Raw genomic sequence first — 27,209 nt, forward strand, 5'->3', positions numbered from 1 at the left:
CACACAGCGTGGCCAAAAGAAAAAAAATCCCCATCACCCAGTGGCAGAAAGACACTGTCCCTCTGAGGATGTGATATCTTATCACCCATGAGATAAGGGATATATGGCAGGGATATATAACCTGAATTTAATCACGAGGAAACAGCAAACAAACTCAAATTGAGGAACATTTTGTAAAATAACTGGCCTGCCCTCTTCAAATATCTCAATGTCACGAAAGATAAAGACAGACTGAGGGAAACATTTCATATTAAAGGAGGTGGAAGAGACATGACATGCAGTATGTGATCCTGGTTCAGGGGGCAGGAGGAGGGGTCTACGTAGGACGTTATTGAAACAACAAATACATTTGGAATATGGACTGTAGATTAGTTAAAAGCGATCGCATCAATGTTAAGCTTCCTAAATGTGACAACGTACCGTGATTACGTGAGAGAATATCCTGGTTTGCAGTAAATACACCTTGAAATATTGGGGGTAAAGGTACATAATGTAAGCAACCTACTCCAAATGGTCCAAAAATACATATTTCTAGATCTATCTAGATGAGGATGATGAAGCCAGTGTGGCAACTGTTCAAAAGTTGGTAATAAATAAGATGTGGTACACACATACCACGGAATGACACTCAGCAATAAAAAGGAACAAACTGCTGGCATACGCAACAATACGGATGAACATCCGAAACGTTACGCTGGAGTGAAAGAAGCCAGACGCAGAAGACTACATGCAATACGATAGCATTTTATGAAAATTCTAGAGAACTATATTCTAGGCAAAACTACAGAGACAAACAACAGATCAGTGGTTGCATGGGGCTGGGATAGGAATGGAGATTAACTGCAAATGGGCAAGAGGGAACTCTGGGGAGTGACAGAAGTGTTCTACGATTGGGCTGCAGTGGGGTGCACAAGGCGAATTTTACAGCATGTGAATTATATTTCAATAAAGCAGTTAAAACAGATGAGATGTGGTAAAGCAATATAGGAGTGCTCTGTACTATTTCTACAATTCTTCTATAAATTTGTCATTATTTCAAAATAAAGTATTTTTAAAAATAGAATGAGTACATCTGTATGGGCTGATATGAAGTGATTTCCAAGGTATATCTTTCTTATATATGTGAACTAAGGTGCAAAATAGTATATATATAGCATGTTTGAAAAACTTACAGATAAACTTATTTACGCATATTGATATATGCTTAGAACAGGAATGGGCAAACAATGGTCCCCTGCCTGTTTTGTGAGTAAAGGTTCACTGGAGCTCTGCCTGCCATTTGTCTGCATGTCCCCACGTCTGCTTTTGCAACACACAGCACAGTTGAGTAGATGTGACAGAGAACTTATCGCCAGCAAAGTTGCAAATATTTACTACCAGGCCCTTTACAGAAAACGTTTGCCAACTCCTGCCTTAGAAAATTTAAGAAATATACACAAGACTGTAAGTGTGGCCTCAAAGAAATGGGAATTGGGATCTGGAATGTTAAAGAGACCAAGTTCGCATTATAAATCTTTTTGTACTCTTTAAAGTGTTATGTACCATTTGATTATATGGCTTTGAGAAAAATAATTTGCAAAAATGATTTAAAATTGCCTTACGGGCTTCCGTGGTGGCGCAGAGGTTAAGAATCCTCCTGCCACTGCAGGGAACACGGGTTCAAGCCCTGGTCCGGGAAGATCCCACAGGCCGTGGAGCAACTAAGCCCGTGAGCCACAACTACTGAGCCTGTGCTCTAGAGCCCGTGAGCCACAACTACTGAAGCCTGCGTGCCTAGAGCCTGTGCTCTGCCACAAGAGAAGCCACCACAATGAAACCTGAGCACCACAATGAAGAGTAGCCCCCGCTTGCCGCAACTAGAGAAAGCCTGCATGCAGCAACGAAGACCCAACGCAGCCAAAAATAAATAAAAAAATAAAATAAATACATTTATAAAATAAAGCTTGTGTGTTTAAAAAAAAAAAAATTGCCTTACATTTTAGGAGGTCAATGTCATTGCTCTCAGCTCACAGAATGATGCTCCCCGTGAACACTGGCACCTGAACCAGGTGTGTGCCACCTCTTCCTGGGATCAGAAACCAGCCAGGCTCCCATTATAAATGACCTCTAGCTTCTCCTCAGAGCCCGGTCTGACTGACACAGGAGGTCACAGGGACACGCTACACACCTGATCTTGTTTCCCCCAGATGATCTGCGTCGGGACCTTGATCTTGTCCATGTTCTGATGGAGGGAGTATCTCGACTTCTCACTGACGATCTCCAAAAACACTTTTGAGAGAAGGAAAATAAAGTGAGTGCATGCTGGGCTGGGCTGTGGACACCACCGAGTGTAGACAGTCTTTGAGTCTAAGCCACTGCTTTTTTCTTGAGGGGCCCCAGAAAACTATCAGTCTCAGAAATGTAAGGAAAAAGAGGCAGCCACCCATAAAGCTTGACTTGTCACACAAGCTCAGAGCTTAACGCAGGGCTACTTACGTTTTCGGTAGAAATTGTTATGAGGGATGCGGACGTCGACAAGGCCTTGCAGGATCTGAAGATAAATAACCCAAAGTCAGAAGGCAAGGGAAGATTCCTATCCTCAGGCCTCACATGGGTCTGGGACAACGAAGGAAAAGAAGTCCAGCAGTTTAGGGTTCCAGCAGTTTAGGGTATTGTCAAGGTCTGTAGGGCCTGGTCCTCCAAATTCCCATGATGTACTATCATGCAATGTAACGGGGAGTCAGGTTCATAAGAGGCTTTTTTCTTTCTCATTAGAAAGCAACTTTGGTAATACTGTGAAGCCAAAGGTCCCCTGCGGCATGTAAAATACACCCGAGATGGCCTGATAGCTGCTTTACCTTTGAGAAAATCTCCGCTTAGCCTGAGACACAATCAGGATGGAAATAATATCAACTAATTATTCAGTAATACCCAATGCAAAACAGGTCTATTTCAAAAACATTAAACCATTGGGGATGAAGGGCCTCTCAAACAATGAAGAAATAAACTATTGCAGAAATTGTGGGAAGGCTTCCAGTGTCCTGTGCTCATTGTGTGACACTGCCCTGGCCCTCCCTGCCGCGGGCTGTGAGGCAGCAGCACAGGTGGACAGGACAGGCCTCCGGGACCTGCGAGATGGGCCCAGAGAGGTACTGTGGCCAGAAGGAACACGGCCCGCCTCTTCCCCCGCCTCAGGGTTCTTGAGGTAGTGTCCAGGGCTCACATTAGCAGCCATCACTCCTCTCATCTCCCTGGGAATGGTCTGAACCCCTTAACTGCACTCTCAGGAGTCCTGTGCACTGACTGAAGTGGGAAGATCCTGCCGTAACTGCTCTGGACTAAAGTGCTGGAGCATGACAGAATCTGACTACTCGGGAAGTGGAAGCCCAGAGGTGAGACCAATGGCAAGCTGTCCAACACACAGTGCTGAGCATCAGACATTTTCTTTGTTCTACTATCTATCCTGCACTCATGCATCTATCCATCTTCCATCCATCCATCCTCCACCTACCCAACTACCCATCCATCCTGCATCTCTGACTCAGACATGCACATGTCTATCCATGTGTCCACTTATCCTGCATCTGCCCATCCATCCTCCATCACCTATCCATCCTGCACCTCTGAATCATATATGCATATGTCTACCCATGTATCCATCTATCCTGCATCCACCAATCCATCCACCCTCCATCCCTGCTGTCTCCAGACATTTTCCCATCCATCCAACCAAGCATGCAACCATCCAGGTATTTTCACCATCCCTAAATCATCGAGGCATGCACATACATCAGTTCATGAATCCATCTATCCTGTATCTTCCTACACATCCATTCTCCATCCCTGCATTATCCTGGCTTCCTCCCATCCATTGATCCATCGAATCTATACCTAGGAGCTACCTCATGCAAGAACAGCCAAAGACAGAGTCCTTGCTCTTACAGAGGTAAGAATGGAAGACACAAACAAGCAAACAGACGACCATAACACAATGTGACGCAATGGGCTGAGTGCTCGGGTGCTCCAGAAAAGACTCTGGGACCTGCATTTATTTTCTCCCAGTGTTTTCACATCCCTGACAACTCAAAACATGGAAATTTCTAAAACCCTGTTTGGCCACTCTAATCTGGAAAGAGATAAGTGGAGAGTGGATCAGTGCAATGTCACGACTGAAAAGAGGATTTCATGGATAGAACATACCGCAGAAATCTGATTCTGGGTGCTTCCTCAGAGATGGGCCACACCCATGCATGAGTCATGTTCACAACTTCTAAATAGGACCCATTCTCTCAACTCCTAGGAGGACCCACTCCACCCTGAGGCAGGGTCCAGTTCCTGCAACAGAGTGAGATAATTTGCTGTTGTGAGGTCTCAGCCTCAGACTCCCTTGGTTTTCCCCACACTTTCCTCTCTTGGTTTTCCCCACACAACCTCATTTAGACCCAAGATCTTTAATATCATCACTGGCTGATGGCTTTAACTGTACAACTCCAGGCCAGACTTTCCTCAGCTCCACCTGTATAGCCAACTGTCTACTTGACACCTGCACTTGATGGTCTCACAGGGAACTTGAACTTCAAACATCCAAAATGCAGCTCTTAGCTTATCGCTCAAGCCCACCATCCGTCTCCTTCTCTTACTCAGAAAACACTACCTTTACCCAACTGAAGTACCAGGAAGTCACCTGGGACTCCTCACCTTCCCTCATCCTTCATTCCAATTTGCCAGTTAAGTCCTGTCTTCTTCCTTCCAAAGCTTCTCCGGTCTTGTCTCCACTGCTACCACCCCAGTCTACACCACCCTCATCTCCAAGCCACAACAGCACCCTAATGGGTTTCTCTGCTTCTGTCTGTGCTCACCTACAATTCTTCAGTGTTTCTCTTATTGTACTTAGAAAAACTCCAGTCTCCTTCCCATAACCTATAAGGTCCTATATGATCTAGCCCAGTGGTTCTCAAAGTGGTTCTTGGGAGTCCAAGACGTCAAACTATTTTCATAATAACACTAAATGTCACTTGTCTTTTTCACTTTTATTCTCTCTAAAGCATACTGATGTTCAGAGCCTACATAATGAGGGATAATGTCATCATTCTGAAGGCTAATGAAATAAGTGCTGTGTATCCTTGTGTTTTAAGTTTTTCTGAGTTTTAATTTCTAATATGGTAAATATCAATAGTTATAACTTCTAGAAACAAATGCTCGTCGGGGTTCTCAATAATTCTTATGAGTGTAAAGGGGTCCTGAGATTTTTTAAAACATGAGACTCTCTGATTCAGCCCCAGAATCCCTTTCCAACCTTTTCTCAACCCATTCTTTCCCTCACCCTCTGGGCTCCAGTCACCCTGGCCTCCTTCCAGCATCTTGAATTGACTGTGTTTTATCCATCGCTGCCGATGCTGCTGTCTCACAGAGGCTTATCAAAGCTTCTCTGGTCTCCCCTGTTTTCAATCACTGCACCATCTTCATTTCCTCTATAATACTTATTACAATTTGTAATTATTCGTCTTCTTGTTAATTGTCTGCCTCCCCCACTGGCCTGCATCTGCCCAGGGACTTTCTCTGACTTATTTACTCCCCACGGTGCTCAAGCACAGTGCCGGATACATCACGGGCATGATACAGATACTTGTTGAATGAATGAACAGATGAGTACAAGGCAGGAACGCAAGGAGAAAGCAGGTACTGGCAACCTGAGCCCTGGACAGAGGGCAGGCACACTGCTGCTGAGACCACGTTACCTGCTGGGGCACCCTGAAGCGGACATAGGAGCAGAGCTGGAGCATTTCACTCATCTCTTCTGGAGTGGATGGGATCAAGGGAATCTTCTCTACGGCGGCCGACTCCTGCAGTTCTTTGAGCCGTTGTACAAATTGATTATCAGTTGAGTACTGCAGACCTGTGGGATTCAAACCAAAACAGCTTGGCAATATAACTACCTTCTTACCAAACCCCATTTTATATAGAGAACTTCCCGTATCAGCCCAGAACTAATATATTCCTGGTGTTTTTCACCAGTAGATTTCTTTTTCATTGGTACCGACATCCTTGCTCAAAGTCAGAACCACACTCTGAGAAACATAGAAAAAAATTCTTCAGAATATTTGAGGGGCTCGTTACTCAAACTGTGGTCCATGGACCAGCAGTACTGGGAGCCCATAAGAAATGCAGCATCTCAGCCTTTTCCCTAAGTCTCTTAAATCAGAATCTCACTAAAGTTGCCAGGGGATTCATACGTAGGATAGAGTTGAAGGAGCACCAGTCTAGACTAAGACAGCTTGCCTGAGCCCCTTTCACATCTGTATGGTTGAGAGGAGACCTGGTGAAATGCATGACTGGACTGGAGCAACTGACTACTCCTTCCGTCTGCCTGGACCCACTTAATAATCTCTTATTTGGGGTCAATCCATAAACACAGCGAGAATGAGTGCCCGTGTGAGCTGTCCCCCATGTAGTCCCTCCTCCTCCAGGGGAGCATTAGGCGATCCTGAGCTGGAACAGCTCTCAGATTGACCATTATTTTCTATCACCTGAAGCACGACACCAAGAGTTCACACGAGCTGACGTACACAGGAGGGTAAAACTAATTTCATTTCCAACACTGAGCAAATGTCTAAGTGTTTAACTTAGCTGAAGAGCTAGAGCTTTGCAAGAGAGGCGGTGGCATCCATACTGTGCCACAGAGATCCACACTTTATAAAACTCCTATGTTCAGCAACTCCTCTAAATCTAACATGGGTATCGTGTGGCTCTCATGATGCCATGGGCAGATTACATGATCTATTTCCTTCTGCTTTAAAAATAATCCTAAACTAAATGTCATATGGTATACCCTGAATTGGATCCTGGAACAGAAAAGGACATTTGTGGAAAAACTAATGAAATCCAACTAGGGTCTGGAGTTTAGTTAACAGTAATGAACCAGTGTTGGTTTCCTAGTTGTGACAAATTTACTGAGGTTCATGAGCTATTAAAGGGGAGTACTGGGTGAAGGGCATGGGGGCCTCTCTGTACTATCTTTGCAACATTTCTGTAAATGTAAAATTATTTCAAAGTAAAAAAAGCTTATCTTTTCATTTTCGTATACCAACAAATGTAATTCTAAACTTCTAATGGAAACTCTGGTATAAAACTCTTTCTCTGAGCAAATGAACATAAACTCAAAAAAGACCTTCCGTAAGTGATTTAAGATCTGACCTTCCGTAAGTGATTTAAAATCTAAATAACCTTCCAGAGGGGCTATTCCTCCAATTCTCAAACTTTATAAGACTAAATGATTTCAGACACAGTGCTTGGGAAAAGGAGAAGAGAAAACCCTTTGGGAGCTTGCCTTTGATTTCAATGAGCTTAACAGACCTGAAAACTGAACTTTCAGAGTAAGTAAAAGATTTCAAAGGTAAATTCAGTTATGTTTCAGTGGAAGGTGTACAAGTTCAATTCATGGCTGGATTCTACCGGGTAAAGGAGGTAATGAGTATGAGTCATATATAAAAGAGGTAGTGAATGTGAAAGGACTTCCCCCCAAAACCACAGCTTGGGCTCTGGAGTGAGACAGCCTAGGGTCAGTCCCTATCCTGGCTCCAGCACTAACGTAATTACTTCTATGTTCCCACCTATAAAATGGGCATACTGATCTGGATAAGAATTACATATGTAAAAAGTCACTGAGATATACACTAAAAATCTGAACAATTTACTATGTGTAAACCACACTCCAATAAAGTACCGGGGGTGGGGAGGGGAGCAAGTGAAGGAAGAAGAGAGAAGAATTAAGATTTTTCTCACTAACACACTGTAAATCCAAGTTTGAAGGCTTATATATATTAAAAAAATTTTAAATCTAACTTTAGTGCTCGCTTCAGGGGCATATATACTAAAATTGGAACAATACAGAGAAGATTAGCATAGCGCCTGTGCAAGGATGACATGCAAATTCATGAAGTACCATATTTTAAAAATGAAAATAAAAAAAAAAAATCCAACTTCAGATCATAATTTCAGGGGACATGTTACAGCTCAAGTTGACATGAATACCTGTAAGAACAGAGAAACTAAAGTTTGTTGATTAAAACAAAAAAAATCTTGTGGGACTTCCCTGGTGGCGCAGTGGTTAAAAATCCACCTGTCAATGCAGGGGACACGGGTTCGAGCCCTGGTCTGGGAAGATCCCACATGTCGTGGAGCAACTAAGCCTGTGCGCCACAACTACTGAGCCTGCGCTCTAGAGCCCGTGAGCCACAACTACTAAGCCCCCGTGCCTAGAGCCTGTGCTCCACAAGAGAAGACACAGCAATGAAAAGCCCACACACCGCAAGGAAGAGTAGCCCCAGCTCGCCACAGCTAGAGAAAGCCCGCGTGCAGTAACGAAGACCCAACACAGCCAAAAACAAATTAATTAATTTAAAAAAATCTTATAATGAATAAAGATCTCTGAGTTTTCAGCAAAAAAAGGAAGAGGCACGATAATAGTACCTTCACCTCATAAGGTTAAGGCAAGAATTAAATCCATATAAATCCATATAAATTCTTAGCTCATAAGAATTCAATCAATGTTGGGTGTTAATATTATCATTATATTTCAACGTATTTAAATGTTGTAAAGTACTATACACATTTACATTAACCCCCTCAAACTGTGGAACAAGGCTGGCTCTGTATTTTAAAACTCAAGCACTCGCTTCAGCAGCACATATACTAAAATTGGAACAATACAGAGAAGATTAGCAAGGCCCCTGCTCAAGGACGACATGCAAATTCGTGAAGCGTTCCATATTTTTCAAATGTAAAATAGATAGCTAGTGGGAAGCAGCCGCATAGCACAGGGAGATCAGCTTGGTGCTTTGTGACCACCTAAAGGGGTGGGATAGGGAGGGTGGGAGGGAGGGAGATGCAAGAGGGAAGAGATACGGGCACATATGTATATGTATAACTGACTCACTTTGTTATAAAGCAGAAACTGACACACCATTGTAAAGCAATTATACTCTAATAAAGATGTTAAAATTAAAAAAAACCTCAATATGGTTATGATTATGGTTATACAACTATTGTATCTATCACTGAAGCAATCTGATTAGTATCTCTAAAATATCGTCAAAAAGATGATTCTAAAAAAACAGTCAGGGCTTCCCTGGTGGCGCAGTGGTTGAGAGTCCGCCTGCCGATGCAGGGGACACGGGTTCGTGCCCCGGTCCGGGAGGATCCCACATGCCGCGGAGCGGCTGGGCCCGTGAGCCATGGCCGCTGGGCCTGTGCGTCCAGAGCCTGTGCTCCACAGCAGGAGAGGCCACAACAGTGAGGGGCCCGCGTACCACACAAAAAAAAAAACAGTCAGAGCAGACATTGCCATTTATGTCTTCAGAGATTCAGACCCCGCTGTGCTCAAGTCACTCATAGGGTTATTTCAGCCTCGTAACTCACCAGCAGGGCACACAAGAGACAGGCTGCAGACATCTGATGGGTAGTGAGCAGCATACACCCCAGCCACGTGGCCGCCCATGGAGGTGCCTATCAGGTGGAAGGGTTTTTTGTTCAGCTTGAGGCATTCTACAAACTAGGAAGGGAAATGAGAAAGAGGCTTGGTTATACAGCTGTGGACAATGACAATGGTGATTACAGAGTAGAAAACCTCTGTACTTCCTATGGGGACAAGTGAAAAGGACTGTTGATGAAAGGGAATCTGGAATCTACTGGATCTATTATCCAGATGAGCCCTGTTACATGCATGTACTTCTCTTTACCTGACACAGGTTACTGAAGGGTCATTTGTAAGTATAAAATCAACAAGGATTCTCCTAATTCATCAGTCAGCAAACTTTTAAAATAAACGTTCCGAGAGTATTTTCTTGGGAAATTTTTGTGGGCCACATGACCTCTGTTGCAGCTATTCAACTCTCCTGTCGTAGCACAAAAGTAGCTAATGACAACATGTTAACGAGTGAGTGTGGCTCAGTCCCAGTAAAACTTACCTTACAAAACTCGGTGGCAGGCCAAACAGAGCCCACGGGCCACAGTTTGCTGACTGTTGCCCTAATTTACAGGCCTTCCCATCCATCCAACCATCCATTCAGATAACGATCCACCCATCCGTCTATTCAACCATCCAACCATTCATCCAACCATCCATCCAACTTTCCATCTATCCAACCATTCAACCAACTATCCACCCATCTGCCCATTCACCTAAAAAATATTTACTGGATGTCTATTATGTACAAGGAACTATGGTCAGCTGCCGAGGATACAGCGAAGAGTCAAAGAAACAAGGTTCCTGACCTCAACAGAATACACAGTTCAATGGGGGGAGAGGGGCAGGCATTAAATAAATATCCTCAACTGGGGAAAATATGTCAATTTGAAGCTTAGGAACCACTAAATTTTGAAATAGTTCATGAGCCCCAAGACCTTGAAAGCCCAGTCAGAGGGGGCTGAAGATAGATACTAAATTAGAACAAAATGCAAAGAGCACCCTCCCCATCCTCTACAAGTAGGCAGACATGCTGTCATTGTCATCATGGAGCTGGTAAGCAGAAAAATAGACTCTAAAAAATGAAGTGGTCTTGAGGAATTCTAAACTCCCTTTCTGAAGAGCTGAGAAAACGCCCAGATGGCATTTCCTTAGAAACAACTGCAACAGGTTTAGAGGAGAACAGCCTGCAATAAGCCCTGGTCCTCCACAGCTGACCAAGGACACCACTGGGCTGCTGCCATTTTGTTTGCAATTACTTGCAGACGGGATGCATTGGAGAATGGTTGAGTCAGAACGGAACTCCCTTGCCTGCTCTTCAGACTCGGGCATGCAATAGTGGGCAAGACCCACCTGCGCAATCTTTGGTGGAGCCTCCTGCTTACCTGGTGTATCCTCTTGACTTGTCCATCTATGGACAGATCATCCAGGGAGGAGCGGGTGGTGCCCTCATGTCCTGGCATGTCCACGCAGACCAAGTGTAGGTTCTTTGGAAGGAACTGAGGATACACAGGCACAGACTGTCAGTACGTGCAGTGTAGAACATGTCTGCCCATTTTTCTGGGGAGGCTACCCCTACTTACCAAGTGACCTGGACAGCCACTCCCTGGGAGGTTATGAACCTGGACCACCCAGTATCTTACCCTAGTAACATCTGACGTGAATAAACATTGCCAGTAGCCTTCTAGGGAGCAGGAACCCCCCAAATCTAATACAGAAGTGGAAGGGGACTCGGGGGAATGACTGGAAAAGGGGGACAAAGGTCAGGGTAGCAGGCCTGCGTCCTTTGCTCTTTCTTGACACCAGCTGGCAGGTACTACATCCTTCTCCTTTCCCTCACCCCTTCCACGCTTAACTCTAGTCACGCAGCCACTGACTTGGGACTATAAGGGATAGTTCTGCTCTCCCAGAGTCCTGTCCAGCTCCAGAGCCCACGGGAGCAATGCTTTTCCTAAGAACCATGTCTGATCGTCCTAATTCTGGTTTCAACTTTTTTTTTTTCCTGCATTAGGTCTAATTCCTAGGGTATTTTTATCCTAAACACCTTCTTCCATTTAAATATGTGCCACATTTAACCAGGAATCTGAGAAACATCTGTTATCAATAAACAAATATCCAGTTATATGAAAGATGGAGACAGCAAGTGAGAAGTTCATTAAGGCATGAAGATGACTGTCCTCATAGTGAGATTTGGAAATGAGAACACAAGGAAGGGGCTTCCCTGGTGGCGCAGTGGTTGGGAGTCCACCTGCCGATGCAGGGGACACGGGTTCATGCCCCGGTCCGGGAGGATCCCACATGCCGTGGAGCGGCTGGGCCCGTGAGCCATGGTCACTGAGCCTGCGCGTCCGGAGCCTGTGCTCCGCAACGGGAGAGGCCACAGCAGTGAGAGGCCCGCGTACCGCCAAAAAAAAAAAAAAAAGAAAAAGAACATAAGGAAGCAGAGGATGTATGAGCCTTTTCCTCCTGGTGTGAAGCATACTTGGGGTCATTCGGGTATGGTCCTGCTTGAGGTGGGAGCCTGGGGTGCTTCCCTCCCAAGACCTCTCCCAGCCCCCATCTTCACCAGCTGTTCATTCTTACCAGTAAAGCAAGTTGCCACACCCAAGTAAACCAGGACAGAAAGGGAGTGATTTGGAAAACTATCCCAGAAAGCTGCCAGATCAAGACTGTTTCTCTAAAGGGCTAAGGAGAAGAAAAAGCAGAAATAGAAGGAAGACGGAAGGAGATGGGGAGGGGAGAAGGAGAAACAGAAAAGGGAGGAGGAGGGGAAGGAAGAGGAGAATCTTGGAGTATAAAAAAACAAGTGAATTTTTAAAGCTGGATCTTGATAGTCATGACAGGTCTGAGATGAAGGTGAGTGTCAGGAATCTTCCCTAAGAAATACTCATACGGTGAAATGATTTTTAAGGCACAGATTTTACAAATAACATTCAATTCAGTAAATTTTGTCTGATAAAAGGATCTGAATAATATACTGCATTAATTTTAGGATGATTTGAGCCACAGTTCTGGGTTCCCCTTGCTTTCTACCCCTGCTGATGACATCGTGTCCAAGTGGAAACCTCTTCTTGACTGAGTGACACCCTCTGAAGAGAGAAGGCTCTAGGACTGCACCTTGACCACGCTGAGCCACATGTCCTTATGGGCAGAGAATCCGTGGAGCATGAGGATGGAAGGCTTGTTCCCAGGCCTGCCGCGGAAGGAGTAACAGAACTGATAGTCTTCGTGGCGCACATAGCGCACCTGCATGCCCAGTGCCCTCCGCCAGTACCTGGGGACAGAAAATACAGGCAAGTCAAAGTCATTGAGCTCCAGAGAAGCAGCTTCGGGAGGGGGACTCTGTATAGTCTCACTCTGAAGTAAGACCAACACTTTTCCCAGCCCTCATCCTCCACGCAGGTCTCTGGAGCCCCCAGAGCTTCACCCTCAAGGAGCACTAAGCCAAACCATTCCAGAAAGCACCTTACATGAATATTCTGTAAGTAACATGTATATATGTTTCTAAGCAGTCTATTAGAAAGGGAAAAGGGGGTGTTTTCTTAAGAAGCATGACACATAATAACCCTTTATTAACATGAATTTCTAGCAGTTTTGAACCGCAGTGCAAAGAAGGAGCAGGCAATGGGACCTCACTGGGTGTCTGACTTGAGCCATTTCTCTGCCTTGCTTCTTTGAGCTTCACAGAATTGGAAACGGCTGGTGGTAAGGCTGGGAAGGACTCCAGAAATGCCAAGACAAAGGTGGTTTCCCCTCGAAGACAGCCAGCTTGCAGTTCCTGGTGGGCCATGTTCATTGACACCTGAAATCTGGGACGAGCAGCTGTGGACGTGCAGGCGTCAGTGACTCTGGGTACAGGGCAGTCGCCCTGGAGTCCTAGAGGACTTCACTGCAGAGGTACTTTAATTGGAAGGAAATGCATCAGAAGACTTAAAGGTAAAGTGTGTTACCTCTTGTCACCTACAACTCGCTACTCATGGAGATGAAGAATCGGACTCATCAAGGCTGCACTTGCTGGCGGTGGTGTCATTCCACATCCACAAATCTCTGGATGGCAAGAAAGGATAACAGGAGGCTGTCTGATGGATGCCTGGATTCCTTATTGTCTCAGAACTCAACATACCTCACAGCTGTCCAGTGTGGGTGATTCCAGTGACTGCTGTGAAAAACACTACTTGGCCTATTTGTAATTCTATTTGAGCAAGCTGGAAGTTTAATTAGCCTTTCAAGCAACCAAATTTCTGCATTTGAGTCTTAACCTTATTTATTTATCTATTCTTGTGAAATTGTTTTTATTGGGATACAGGAGATGGGATGGGAAGTATCCCTGCAGGTTACGCCCCACCAGGGAAAGGTCCATTCTAATCTTCCTGGGGGAGCTGTTGGAACTTTTTCATTCCTTGGAACTGCTGCTCTTGCTGCCAGCAGCCTCCTCCGGTCCACAGCTTACAGCTCCTCCTTGGAGAATTTCCTCTTTTTCTTTGGGACACTCTTGTTTTCTGACTCTTCTGGGTCACTAACTGGTTCCTCTTTGGGGAAAGATTTCTTCCTCTTGGGAAGATTTCCACTGCCGGCTGTCTCTTCAGGATCACTACTAACTAGCTCCTCCTTGGAAAAAGATTTCTTTTTCTTGGGTTTGGAGAAAGAGACCGACGAATCTTCCGTGCCATTCTCCTGAGAAGCCTCCTGGGGCTTTCACTTTCTTCTTTTTGGGTCTTGCACTTGTCTGCTTGCACTCCCCCTGAGCACTGACGCTGTTTTCTGAAGATGCAAGGGGAACTGCAGCCAGCTGTTCTTTTCCTTCTTGAAGCGTTTCTTCTCCTGTTTCTCCAGCTTCCTAGTAATCTCAGCGGTGGCTTCCTCTGCCTGAACCATTGCCTCCTTCATGACATCCAGATTCTTTCATGGAATCTCTCCAGTCTCATAGAAGGACAGCTGCTCCTTGACTTGTTCTTGAAGCTTCTCCACAAATACACTTGAGGGCACCTCAGAGAAGCAATCAATTTATGAGGATATACTGCATTTTTTGGCCAGGTATTGGGAGATGCAGCCTTTGTTCTTAGCAGCTGCCTGGCCAATGAACGTGGAGTGGAAAATCAGACCATATTTTGGGGTGTTATCCCTTGTCTTCAGGGCTCTGGAAACGTGGTCCCTTTGCTGGGCCCAGGGAATCACTCAGACACAAGGACCGGCCATCAGAGTCTTAACCATATTTAAGTGTTAGTGTGGTTTCAAAGAAGCTATTCATTCTCAAGTATTGGATTTTGATTGAGTTGGCTGCTTTAAAAAAAAAAAAAACTGTTTGGATTTTAATTGTGATGCAGAATTTATGGTAACAAACATTTGGTTTTGTACAGACATAATTTCCACTATGGTGGATAAGCTTGATAAAGGTCATATGCCCTCCCCTGCCTTCCACTCCAGATATATTTTTCCTAGAGACTCTGACAGTGAGAACTTGTTTCATAAGAATTATCTCATCAGTCCTCTGGTTTTATTCCTTACAACATATGGCAGCTGGTTGAAAGCTCAGCTTCTGTTGGTTACATAAGACTTGGCAGTGCTGGAGTTTGGCCTGAAACTGATTTCAATATGAAATTACCATCTAAACAAATTGAACTCTCTGCATGAAGAATCTCTCCAAGATGAAAGATAATTAATTCAATCAGAGATTCACTTTGTGGTATATTTTGCACCAAAGAGGTAGCCAAGTTTTACAATAGCAAATAGCCTAAATGGACCAACTTTAACCCTCTGTGTAAAATAAAGGGAGAGGGAGATGAGGATATATATTCATATTTACTCATACCTGCATACAAAATGCATGCGAGCATATACAAGGTACTATTAAAATGAGTATCTGGAGCGGAGGTGGGAAATACTGTGAGAAGTAGGTGGAGAGGGAACAGCGGTGGGAGGCAGACTTACCATGCTTTTTTTAGTACTTTTTCAATGAATATATTGCCTATTGAAAACATTAAAGATACAATAAAACTGGCTAGCTTAACAGCTCTTCTTATGACAAAACATACATATTTCATGATATCAAATATGATATGGTAACATGAATTTGTTCACTCATTCATATCCCAGCTCATTCATTTACTGGCTATATGATCGTGAAACTCAATTTCCTCATCTATAATATGGGAAAATGTTGCATTCTACTAAGGATGTATATGGTTAAGATTAAAAGAGATAATCCATTACAAATTCTGGTTCAATGCCCAACACACAGGAAATATTCAATAAATGGTAGTTTTATTATTATATAAAAAAGACTCTGTCCTTCAAATATATCATTTGCCAAAATTCCAGGGAAAATTGTGGAAAATTTTGTGACAAATATTATAGCCATATAAGTGGAATCATTTGTTCTTTGGCGTCTGGCTTATTTCACTTAGCATAATGTTTTCAAGGTTCATCCATGTTGTACCCTACATCAGAATTGTATTCCTTTTTAAGGCTGAATAATATCCCATTGTATGTATATACCACATTTTGTTTATCATTCATCTATTGATGGATATTTGGATTGTTTCCATTTTTTTGGCAATTGTGCGTAATGCTGCTATGTACATTGGTATATAAGTATCTGTTTGAGTCCTTGCTTTCAATTCTTTGGGGTATAGAAGTACAATTGTTGGATCACATAGTAATTCTGTGTTTAGCTTTTTAAGGAACCACTAAACTTTTCCACAGTAGTTATACCACTTTACATTTCTACCAGCAAAGCACAAGGGTTCCAGTTTCTCTACATCCTCACCAACACTTGCTATTTTCCATTTTTTTAATAATAGCCATCCTAATGTGTGTGTAGTATATCGCTGTGGTTTTCATTTGCATTTCCCTAAGGACAAGGATGTTGAATATACATTTCTTTTTATTGAGATATAATTTACATACCATAAAATTCACCCTTTTAAATGGTACGACTGAGGTGTTTTTAGTATATTCACAAAGTTGTGCAACCATCACCACTAATCCTGGAACATTTTTATCAAAAAGAAACCTGACTGCAGAAATAGAGACAGATGTAGAGAACAAACATATGGACACCAAGCGGGGAAAGGGGGGTGGGGTGGGATGAATTAGGAGATTGGGATTGACATATATACACTAATACGTATATAATAGATAACTAATGAGAACCTGCTGTAGAGCATAGGGTACTCTACTTCACTGTATACAGGAGAAATTAACACAACATTGTAAAACAACTATATCCCCAGAAAAGCAAATCCTTCTCACCATTAAGGTAATAGTTGTAAACTAAGTTGACAGCTGTAAACTAAGTTCCCACTTCTCCATTCTCTGGCCATTGAATAAAGCTTGCACTGCTTCAATCTCAAAAAAAAAAAAAAAAGAAAAGAAACCCAACTGAACTATATACTTACAAATAGTAAAAAAGGTAAATTTTATATTGTGTATATTTTACCACAATTAAAATAGAAAAAGAAAGAAATCCATACCCATGAGCACTCACTCACCATTCTCCTCTGTAGCTCCTGGCAACCACCAGTTTACTTCAAGTCTCTATGCATTTGCCTATTCTAGACATTTCCCATGAATGGGTTCATTCAATATGTGGCCTTTTGTCTGGTGTATTTCACTTAGCGTGTTTTCAAGTTCATCCATTATAGAATATATCAGTATTTTATTCCTTTTTAAGGCTAAATAATATTCCATCATATGGATATGCCATATTTGTTTATCCATTCATCTGTTGATGGACATTTGCGTTGTTTCCACTTCTGAGCTATTAGGAATAGTGCCACTATGAACATACATATACAAGTTTTCCTATGGACATATGTTTTCTGTTCTCTTGGGTGTTCTCAGTTCATGTAGGAGTAGAATTCCTGGGTCATATAGTAGCTTTTAAAAAAAAAACCTTTTGAGGAACTGCCAGACTGTATTCCAAAGTGGTTACATCATTTCACATTCTCCACTAGCAGTATATGAGGGATCCAATTTCTCTACATCCTTCATTGTTATTTTTTAGAGAAACTTTCAATGTAAGTATAAATAATACAGAAAAGTACACATATTATAAGTGTACAGCCTGATGACTCTGCACAAAGTGAATGAACCCATTATCTGCCACCCAGATCAAGGTCTAGACTACGACCAGCATCCCAGATATCCACCCCATGCCCCTCCCCATTAATACCTCCTAAAGGTACCCACTACCTCATTTTCAAACAGGAGAGTTCTGCATGTTTTAGAATTTTATCATACAATAAGTTCTTATTTGTATCTGACTCCTTCCACTCAATATTATGTTTGTAAGGATCGTTCATGTTGTAAAATGTAGCATTACTTCTTTCCATTTCCATAGCTATATAGTACTCCATTGTGTGAATAATGGTATGACTATACCTCAATTCATTTATCTATTACAGTATTAATGGACATTGGGTATTTCCAGTTTGGAGGTGTTATAAATGGAGCTGCTATGGAACATTTTTGTATATATCTTTTGATCAATACATATACACACTTCTGTTGGGTGAAATCAGTGGGTCATTTTGTCACACAGTTTTCCAAAGTGGATGAACCAGTTTACACTTCAGTCAACAATACACCAGATTCTAGTTGTTGCAAATCTGTAGTGGGTTAATAGTATCCCGCTAGAATTCATGTCCACCTGGAAACCGTGAATATGACCTTATTTGGAAATAGGGTCTCTGCAGATGTAGTCAAGTTAAGTTGAGGTCATAGTGGATTAGGGCTGGCTTCAAATCCAATGCAACTGGTGTCCTTATAAGAGAGAAATTAGGACACAGAAACACACAGAAGGAAGAACACCATGTGAAGACAGAGGCAGAGACTGGAGTAACACAACTACAAGTCAAGGAATGCCAAGGGTTGCTGGCAACCAGTAGACGCTAGGGACAGGGAAATGGAACAGATCCTCCCTCAGAGAGTCCAGAAGGAACCAACCTTGCCAGCACTTTGGTTTAGTATTTCTAGCCTCCAGGGCTGTGAGAGAATAAATTTCTGTTGTTGAAAGGCACCCAGTTTGTGGCAATTTGTTACAGCAGCCCTAGGGAACTAATACAACATCCTTGCCAATACTTGGAATTGTCAGTCAGCCCTTTTCATTTTAGCCATTCTGATGGGTGTGAAATGGTATCTCACTGTGGTTTTAATTTGAATATCCCTTAGGGCCAACAAAATTGATCATCATTTCACATGTTTATTGGCCATGATCTCCCCATCTTTAGGTCAAGTGTATATAATACGACATAACCTTGGGAGTGATATTTCATCATACTCACAGGTTCTGGGGATTATGGAGGTAGTTCTTGGTGGGGCTGTTTTAGTAATTCTACCTGCCAAAGGGGTCAAGACTGACTTTTTTTCAGATGGATATCTAGTTAACCTAGTCCCCTTTCCCTGCTGCAGAGCAGTGCTACCTGTCACAATTCAAGAGACCGTATCTATGTACACCTGCTACCGGACTCTCCTGTCCCGTTGGTTTATTTGTCCTTTGTGCCAATTTCACCGTCTTGACTGCTATTGCTTAATAATTAGTCTTGATAGCTGGTAGTGTAAATCATCTAATACTGTTCTCCTTCAAGACTGTCTCGCTTAATTTTTTTTTACTTTTTTTTTAAATTTTTATTTATTTATTTTTATTTTTGGCTGTGTTGGGTCTTCGTTTCTGTGCAAGGGCTTTCTCTAGTTGCGGCAAGCGGGGGCCACTCTTCATCATGGTGCGTGGGCCTTTCACTGTCGCGGCCTCTCTTGTTGCAGGGCACAGGCTCCAGACGCGCAGGCTCAGTAGTTGTGGCTCACGGTCCTAGTTGCTCCACGGCATGTGGGATCTTCCCAGACCAGGGCTCGAACCTGTGTCCCCTGCATTGGCAGGCAGATTCTCAACCACTGCGCCACCAGGGAAGCCCTGTCTTGCTTAATTTGGCTCTTTGCTTTTCCTTATAAATGTAAGAATCAGTTTATTAAATTCCATAAGAAAAAAACCTGCTGGGATTTTAAAACGTGTGTACACTGAATCTACAGGTCACTGTAGGGAAATCTGACATCTCTCTATTGGAAAGTCTTGCAACTCACAAATATTGTCTATCCCCTCCATTAATTTAGGTTGCTCAAAATTTCTCTCACTAATACTCTGTAGTTTTCTGAGTAAAGGCTTTGTACATAGTTCTTTAGATTTATTCTTAGGTATTTTATATTTGTTGATACAAGATATTTTCATTTTCTATTTGTTTGTTGCTATTATATAAGAATACAACTGATTTTTGTTTACTTATTTTGTATTTAGCAATCTTGCCAAATTCACATTTATTTATTTATTTATTTATTTTTGGCTGCTTTGGGTCTTCGTTGCTGTTCACGGGCTTTCTCTAGTTGTGGTGAACGGGGGCTAGTCTTCGTTGTGGTGCACAGGCTTCTCATTGCGGTGGCTTCTCTTGTTACAGAGCATGGGCTCTAGGCACACGGGCTTCAGAAGGTGTGGTGTGTGGATTCAGTAGTTGTGGCTCGCGGGATCTAGAGCGCAGGCTCAGTAGTTGTGGTGCACGGGCTTAGTTGCTCTGCAGCATGTAGGATCTTCCCGGACCAGGGCTCAAACCCGTGTCCCCTGCATTGGCAGGCAGATTCTTAACCACTGCGCCACCAGGGAAGCCCCTCACATTTTTAATTTTAACAAATTATCGATAGATTCTTCTGGACTTCCTACGTACACAATCATGCCATCAGAAACAACATCAGTTTTGTTTCTTCTTTTCCAATTATCCTCTTCTCTCTCTTATATGTATGATTTCTTATCTTTTTTTTTTTGTTTGTTTTTTGCGGTACACGGGCCTCTCACTGTGTAGCCTCTCCCGTTGCAGAGCACAGGCTCCGGACGCGCAGGCTCAGCGGCCATGGCTCACGGGCCCAGCCGCTTCGCGGCATGTGGGATCTTCCCAGACCGGGGCACGAACCCACGTCCCCTGCATCGGCAGGCGGACTCTCAACCACTGCACCACCAGGGAAGCCCCGGTGAACAGTTTTGACAGTTTAGAAAACGAAAGCCAGAGCAGCCCCTGATGTCACCCACAGTGGCCACGGCATCTCCAGTGTGGCTGCCTGTGGACTCTCACAGCCACGTGTTTGCCATCTCCTGAAGGAGCTATCACAGTCCCCATCTCTGTGGAACTGTGCTAGCCATGCTCCAGGGACACTTAGACCCAGAGAGAATTCTCTGAAGGCTGGCTGTGACCCACCGGGGGGTCTGTGCCCCTGAGGAACTCAGAAGACCTAGAGGGAAGTCCAGGCGAGAGCGCCCCGAGATGCCTTCCTCATACCCATACGCTCACTCGGCAGCGTGGCTTGGGGTATCAGGGATGCCCAGCTACCTCTACTGCCTGCTGTTCCTGTTCACATCGCAATCCTGAAAATTAACTTGGCTAAGCCAGGTCTGCAGGGTGAACCTTTGGGTGGTCATTACGGGCAGCTGAGTAAATGAAGGCCTTTGGAGGAGCAGCTGTGGTTAAGGGACATTAAGTGGCTCACAGCAAAGCTGCTCATCCTATGACAACCACTGTGAAAGTGTCACTTGCAGTGAGGTGATGTGAAGCAAACAGGCTGTGCGTTTCAGTGGGGTGGGGGAAGCCGCTCACAGGAATTCCAGCGACCCTGCAATGGCATTACAGGTGCTATTACCGTAATCACAGCCCCTCTGCCACAGCGCTACCCGGCATAATCCCAAAGGATTTCTAGGATTTTCATCCTCCCCAGCCAACTGGGTTTCTTCTTGGCCTGTGTGGCTGAGTTCACAAAATAAAGAGATCTGTGTTCATCCTCCAGCTACAGCTCTGAGTGAAGTGACAGGCATGGGCAGGCTTTAGGTCACCTGCATCTGCGCTGTCAGATAATAAAGGACTGAATGTTCTCTGTGGGGCCTCTCTGGGTTTTGGTGGTATTACTTGTTCATAAGAGTGAATTATTTGCTATGAGGCATTATTCATAATAGCAAAACGTGGAAACAACGCAAACGTCCATTTGGATAAATAAAATGTGGTATAACCATACAATGGACCATTATTCAGCCATCACAATGAACAAAGTACAGATAGACGCTGCAGCATGGGTAAGCCTTGAAAAGCGCAAGCCAGACCCCCAAAAAACACAAATTGTACGATCTCGTTTATATGAAATGTCCACGACAGGCAAATCCAAAGAGACAGAAGGTAGATTACTAGTTACCAGGGGATGAAGAGAGGAGAAAACTGGGAGTACCTGCTAACAAGTATGGGGGTTCTTTTGGGGGAGATGGAAATGTTCTCAATTAGATAGTGGTAATTCACAGTACGGTGAAAGCCAATTAAATGTACACTTTCAAATGGTGAAGTTTAAATTATATGAATTTTAACTCAAAAAAGTCAATTATTTGCTATGAAGTTAATTTTCTCTTGAAAGATCAAGCATCAAAATTACTCTAACATTCTGACTCTGAAAGCCTTCTCCACGATGGCCCAAGGAACTGGGTGTTGGGGGGCTCTGCAGCAGAGGCTGGTTTCCGCATGCGGTGGGTAGAATGATCACACCTCTGCATGCAGCCATATACGTGGTTATGGGTCACGTCGCTGAACGGCATTCTCTGCTTCACTTCAAGGGTGGAGAGGGGCACACCACTCTGGCCTCTCCACGTCAGGGGCCACATGGGGGCCTTGGCCCCAAAGCACTCTTACTGCCAGTGCTTCAAGGGCTATGGCATTTAAGCAGGCAGAGTTTTAGCTTCATCAATGCAGAGGTGGGTCCTGGGTGACCCTAGGAAGGGGTCATCACCTCCCCACAAGAGTGAGTGAAACATGAAAGCTCCCTTCTGTTCAATTAGCTTCTTTTCAAGGATCAGAGCCTGGCTGGCAGGCGGAAAATTCCACACTCTAATGAAACAAAAGGGAGCCAGAACGGAGGGCAGAGAAAGGGCACAGGCACAACCTCCCTGCATTCTTTTCTCAGGGCACAGAACGCAGTCCTAAGTTTCAGAAGTTGTGATTAAATCTCAGTGTGCTTCCCTATGGCACAGAGAGGAACCAGGTCTATTTCAGTATTTCCTTCATCATGGGATGAAACCATGGGAGTGTGAGAGGTGATTTTATTTGATAAATGGACTGTGGCATGAGAAGTCCCTGAGGCACATCATGAGAAAGCTTCTCTCTTTTCAACTGTTAACCTTCTGATTCCATCAAGGAGAAAGGCTCTATACCTTTCACACCTCTCAGACTTTTTAACACAGAGAAAGGAGAGAGTCTTTGGTAGGCAATGGTATCTAGGCTAGAATTTATGAACAGAGTTTAATGGCATTGTGCTTATTTTTACTTTCTTATATTAATTTAATATTTTTGGTATGTATGTCAAGCTTTCCACTTAAGGTAGTGATATGTCACTCTTAAACTGATTGAAGGTTTTCTTAAAAAGTCACTCTAAAGAAAATACAAAAGAAAAGTAGAGGTGGTATGCAGATAGAGCAAGAAGCATAAAGGTGACTCAAGAATGACAGAAGTTTTGGAAACTTCTTTTCCGTCACTTTACTAATGAACACTTTTTTTTTTTGGCATGTCTGGGTGGGCGCGACTAATGATTGCTTTTAAGAAAATCTAAAACCATTCTGTCCTATCCATGCCATCTCCACGATCCTACTCTTTCTAACTCATTTTTCAGTGTATTTGACTGTACCTGTCAAGACATCAATGGATCAGAATCCAACGACCAAGAAAAAACAAAGGAATTCCCATGAATCAGTCATGTTGGGAGACAGGGTGGTCTCCTGAGTAAAGACACCATCAGAAACCTGGAAGAATTTACCTGGGGAGAAGCTACCACTACTTCAGGAACACTCCCAACATTCAAGAAAGGACGTCTTTCAACTTTTCTGTAAGTTTGAAATATTTCATGATAAATGCTGAACAGCCACAACCAAAAAGGACAAGCAGAGAAGGTAGCATGGTCATGATACTCCTGAAAACTTGAACTATAAAATGAACTTACCAGTAATAGATTCTTATCAGTGCCGAAGGCCACAGGAGAAATGAGGCTACAAACGCCAGGATCGGGATGGCCAGCGTCCCGCCCGCGATCACAAACATGTTAACCACGTCAAGATCCATCCTGCGCTTTAGGGCTGGCTGACACCTGCAGGGGCTGAAGAGAGAGACAGTATTGAAACTCCGTCTCAGGGACTTCCCTGATGGCGCAGTGGGTAAGAATCCGCCTGCCAATGCAGGGGACACGGGTTCAAATCCCTGGTCCGGGAAGATCCCACATGCACTGGAGCAACTAAGCCCGTGAGCCACAACTACTGAAGCCCGCGCGCCTAGAGCCTGTGCTCCACAACAAGAGAAGCCACCGCAATGAGAAGTCCGCGCACCGCAACGAAGAGTAGCCTCAGCTCGCCGCAGCTAAAGAAAGCCTGCGTGCAGCAACAAAGACCCAATGCGGCCAAAAATAAATAAAAATTTTTTTTAATTTATAAAAAAGAAAGTCCATCTCAGAAGACAAGGTGAAGAAGCAAAGCAGAACAGAGAAGTGAATGACACAGAATGAGAGCAAGGATCAGGAGGCAAGTGCTTTAAAAGATCTAATAGGCAGGACAACTAAATGTAATGAGGAATCCTTAAGATGACCCTGGAGGTTTTTTTAAGCTATAAAGGAAACTGGGGACGACTGGGGAAATGTGAGTAAGGACTGGTTATTAGATAATATTATTGTATCAGTGAGTGTGGGGATGAAATTGTGGTTATGTTTATATGTAAGAGAACGTCCTTGTTCCTAGCATCTGCTCAAGTATTAAGGGATAAAGAATAGTAATATCTGCTACTCACTTTTCAAAGTTGAGGAGAGAAAAAATGTATATGTGCGTGTGTGTGAACGTGTGTGCATTGTGTACATGCATGTGTGCATGCGTGTGTGCATCTGGGTTTGCCCGTGTGTGTGTGTGCATGCGTGCACGTGTGTGTAGGCGAGGGAGAAATAAAGTGTGGTGAAATGTACTGGTAACCTCTAACTTTCCTACTAGGTTTACAATTTTTTTTTTTTTTTTTGCGGTACGCGGGCCTCTCACTGTTGTGGCCTCTCCCGTTGCGGAGCACAGGCTCCGGACGCACAGGCTCAGCGGCCATGGCTCACGGGCCCAGCCGCTCCACAGCATGTGGGATCTTCCTGGACGGGGGCACGAACCCGCGTCCCCCCCATCGGCAGGTGGACTCTCAACCACCGCACCACCAGGGAAGCCCCTAGGTTTGCAATTTTTAAAAATGAAAAGTTAGGGAGGACAGAAGGCCTGGAAGGAAGGAAGGGAGGGAGGAAGGGAAGAGAGGAAGGAAAACATACACATGTACACATGGATGCTTATCTATATACAGACTATCACTGGAAAGTGTACAAGAAACCAGCAACAGTGGTTGCATCTGAGGTGGGGAACCAGATGGGTGTCAGGGATAGAGGGAGACCTGCTTTTCACGGTCTACCCTTTAAAATCTTTGGTTATGTATCATGTACAGGCATAGACTTCACATATAAGTGATATACAGTAAAACGTTAGGAGGGAACACGTTAGAACAGCAGAGTTTTCAGTATACTTTCTGGTGTCCTTCCATAGACTTTGTGGACACATCTGAAGGCTAGGATGTGAGCTCCAGGAGGGGAGAGACTGTATCCCCAGCATTCAGACTAGGGCCTGACCCATTTCTAGGCACTCTAGAAATCACCACTGAATTAGAGGTCCCCACCCAGTCCTGTCTCATGAACTCACTCACAACATGTTTTTTTTTTTTTTTTTCATGGAATAAAAAATATTTCAAGTCCCGTCATCCTCCCCAATAGAGAAAACAACTTCTGCAAGGATCTGTAAGTCAGGTGTGGCCCTTTGCCATCTGAGGACTTGGCCACTTGTGTTAAGTGTGCATCTCACTAACATAAAAAAGAGCCTTCTTCAAGAAAAAGCAAACATCTAGCAAATCATGGTCTTCCTTATATTTCCTGTGAAATGGAAGGCTTTGTCCCATAAACCTCTATCAACTGATGTGTGTTTCAATTTTATAATGATTTCAAGATAGCACAGTATGACCACTGAGCATGGGGGTCAGCCAACTTTTTCTGTAAAGGGCAGATGATAAATATTTCAACATTGTGGGTTATAAGGTCTCTGTCGCAACTCTTCAAGCTGCCCTTGTAGCGAGACAGCAGCCATACAACATGTAATGAATGGGTGTGACTGTGTGCCAATAAAATTGTATTGTAAAAAACAGCCTTCAGGTTGTAATTTGCTAACCCTTGATAGAGCACACCAACTCCATCAAACAGGCAAGGCGAGTGTTTTATTCCCTATATTTATAGGTTGAGGCAACTAAGGCACAGAGAGGTTAAGTAACTTGCGCAAGGTCACTCAGCTGGTAGTCATGATTAAAAAACAAGTTTCTGGCTTGGACCCACTCTCTTTGCTCCTAACTCCACTTGGTCTAATTTTTTTCAAATGGCCTTTTCTCAATCTTTGTAACCTCTCTGCTTTTAAATACCCACATTTGTCACCCCTGATTTCTCCATGAAGATGTGACATCTCCATTTAGATGTTTGGTCTCTTGTGAGAGGTTTGGTGAAACAAGCCCCTCGGTCTAGAGGGGGAAACAGATACATCTGTAGGTGGGTTAGATGGTTCCTTTCAGTTTCACACACACTCTATCCGGGGACAGTACTGAGTCTAGGGTAATGAAAGCTGCCGCCTTCTCAGGGGCAAAAGCACTGTCTGTGTTTCTGATTCAACTGTCCTCTCAGTTTCTCAGTCACTGTAAACACTTTTTCCAGCACACTTATATCACTGGCCTCTTTCTCCTCCCAGAACCAGAGCTCCTAGACGGTAGGAATAATCATACATGTTCTTTCTAGTGCCTAGAATAAGCACAGGACACAAATAAGGTGCAAATGAATTAATGAAAATCAAAGTTACAAAATGGGTTCAATCCTATTTGTTTTAGGGACAACCATTCCCAATGATGTTATAAGAGACCTGACTTTTCTCTCTTTCAATAATTACAAAACTCCCCAGAGGAGTCACCTATTTAATGCTGGATACAATTTACGATGCTACAAAGGCCCCACTGTCAAGGGGTAAGAAAATTAATCACAGAGTGAAGGGTATTTTACGAATCTATTTGAATAGTGTGGGTCACAAGAGTTGGTGAAGATGGGAACTGGCGGATTCAAGAGGACTTTTCCACATCACATAAAGGCCTTAAAAACTGCTGAGGGCCGCCGTGAATTCTGATTCCTGAGCTGCAGGAAGTTAACTGCATGCTGTTATTTTAGACTAGGAATTAGAACATTTTATGCCCAAAGCCATAGATGTCACAGACTCTGACACTGGAGATGGGAGCCCCAACATGAAGTCATGATCATCAAAAAGAAACCTCATGGCTTCATCAATGCCTGCTAGGGATGTCACAGTCAGTTTGGGGGAAGGTTTTATCTGGCTCCATCCTCCATTTAACGGCAGAATAAAGTCTTTAATAAGGAGCTTTTGCAGAGCATCATCAATTTAGCAAGGCTTGGACTTGTTACAAAGAATCCTGCACACTTTCCCTGATGACATCAAATACCGACAGGCCCTGAGCGAAGACACTCATGTTTTCTGAGTTTTCTATAAAGAGCTGACCATTATTCCTACCTCTGCAACATCCTTCGTTTTACAAAGGACTTGCCCCAGCCTTTGAAAAGGCAGCTGCCCTACCCTGCTGGGGTTTGTTTATAGGATGTTCTATGT

The 27,209-nt window shown here is 43.7% G+C and overlaps 1 protein-coding gene, 2 non-coding genes and 1 pseudogene across 7 annotated transcripts in view; 2 read left to right on the plus strand and 2 right to left on the minus strand.

Moving 5' to 3' along the window:
- ABHD6 (abhydrolase domain containing 6, acylglycerol lipase) overlaps positions 1–27,209 on the minus strand; it is a 54,033-nt gene that overhangs the window by 3,951 nt on the left and 22,873 nt on the right. For all 5 annotated transcript variants that reach the window (XM_030867528.2, XM_030867527.2, XM_030867526.2 and 2 more), the window contains exons 3-9: positions 23,444–23,596; positions 12,560–12,716; positions 10,828–10,941; positions 9,397–9,529; positions 5,718–5,875; positions 2,476–2,530; positions 2,168–2,268 (exon numbers count right to left, since the gene is read on the minus strand). In XM_030867528.2, coding sequence (XP_030723388.1) covers positions 2,168–2,268; positions 2,476–2,530; positions 5,718–5,875; positions 9,397–9,529; positions 10,828–10,941; positions 12,560–12,716; positions 23,444–23,562 — 837 coding nt within the window. In that variant the 5' untranslated portion in view covers positions 23,563–23,596. The remainder of the gene's footprint in view (positions 1–2,167; positions 2,269–2,475; positions 2,531–5,717; positions 5,876–9,396; positions 9,530–10,827; positions 10,942–12,559; positions 12,717–23,443; positions 23,597–27,209) is intronic.
- On the plus strand, positions 7,826–7,930 carry LOC115859168 (U6 spliceosomal RNA). The gene has a single exon (XR_004041950.1). It is a non-coding gene; the product is annotated as a U6 spliceosomal RNA (small nuclear RNA).
- Positions 8,647–8,753, plus strand: LOC115859163 (U6 spliceosomal RNA). Its single transcript, XR_004041945.1, has one exon. It is a non-coding gene; the product is annotated as a U6 spliceosomal RNA (small nuclear RNA).
- LOC132598158 (nucleolar protein 56 pseudogene) lies at positions 13,836–14,329 on the minus strand (annotated as a pseudogene).

The sequence above is a fragment of the Globicephala melas genome, chromosome 11 (genome assembly GCF_963455315.2).
Source record: "Globicephala melas chromosome 11, mGloMel1.2, whole genome shotgun sequence".
Lineage (NCBI taxonomy): Eukaryota > Metazoa > Chordata > Mammalia > Artiodactyla > Delphinidae > Globicephala > Globicephala melas.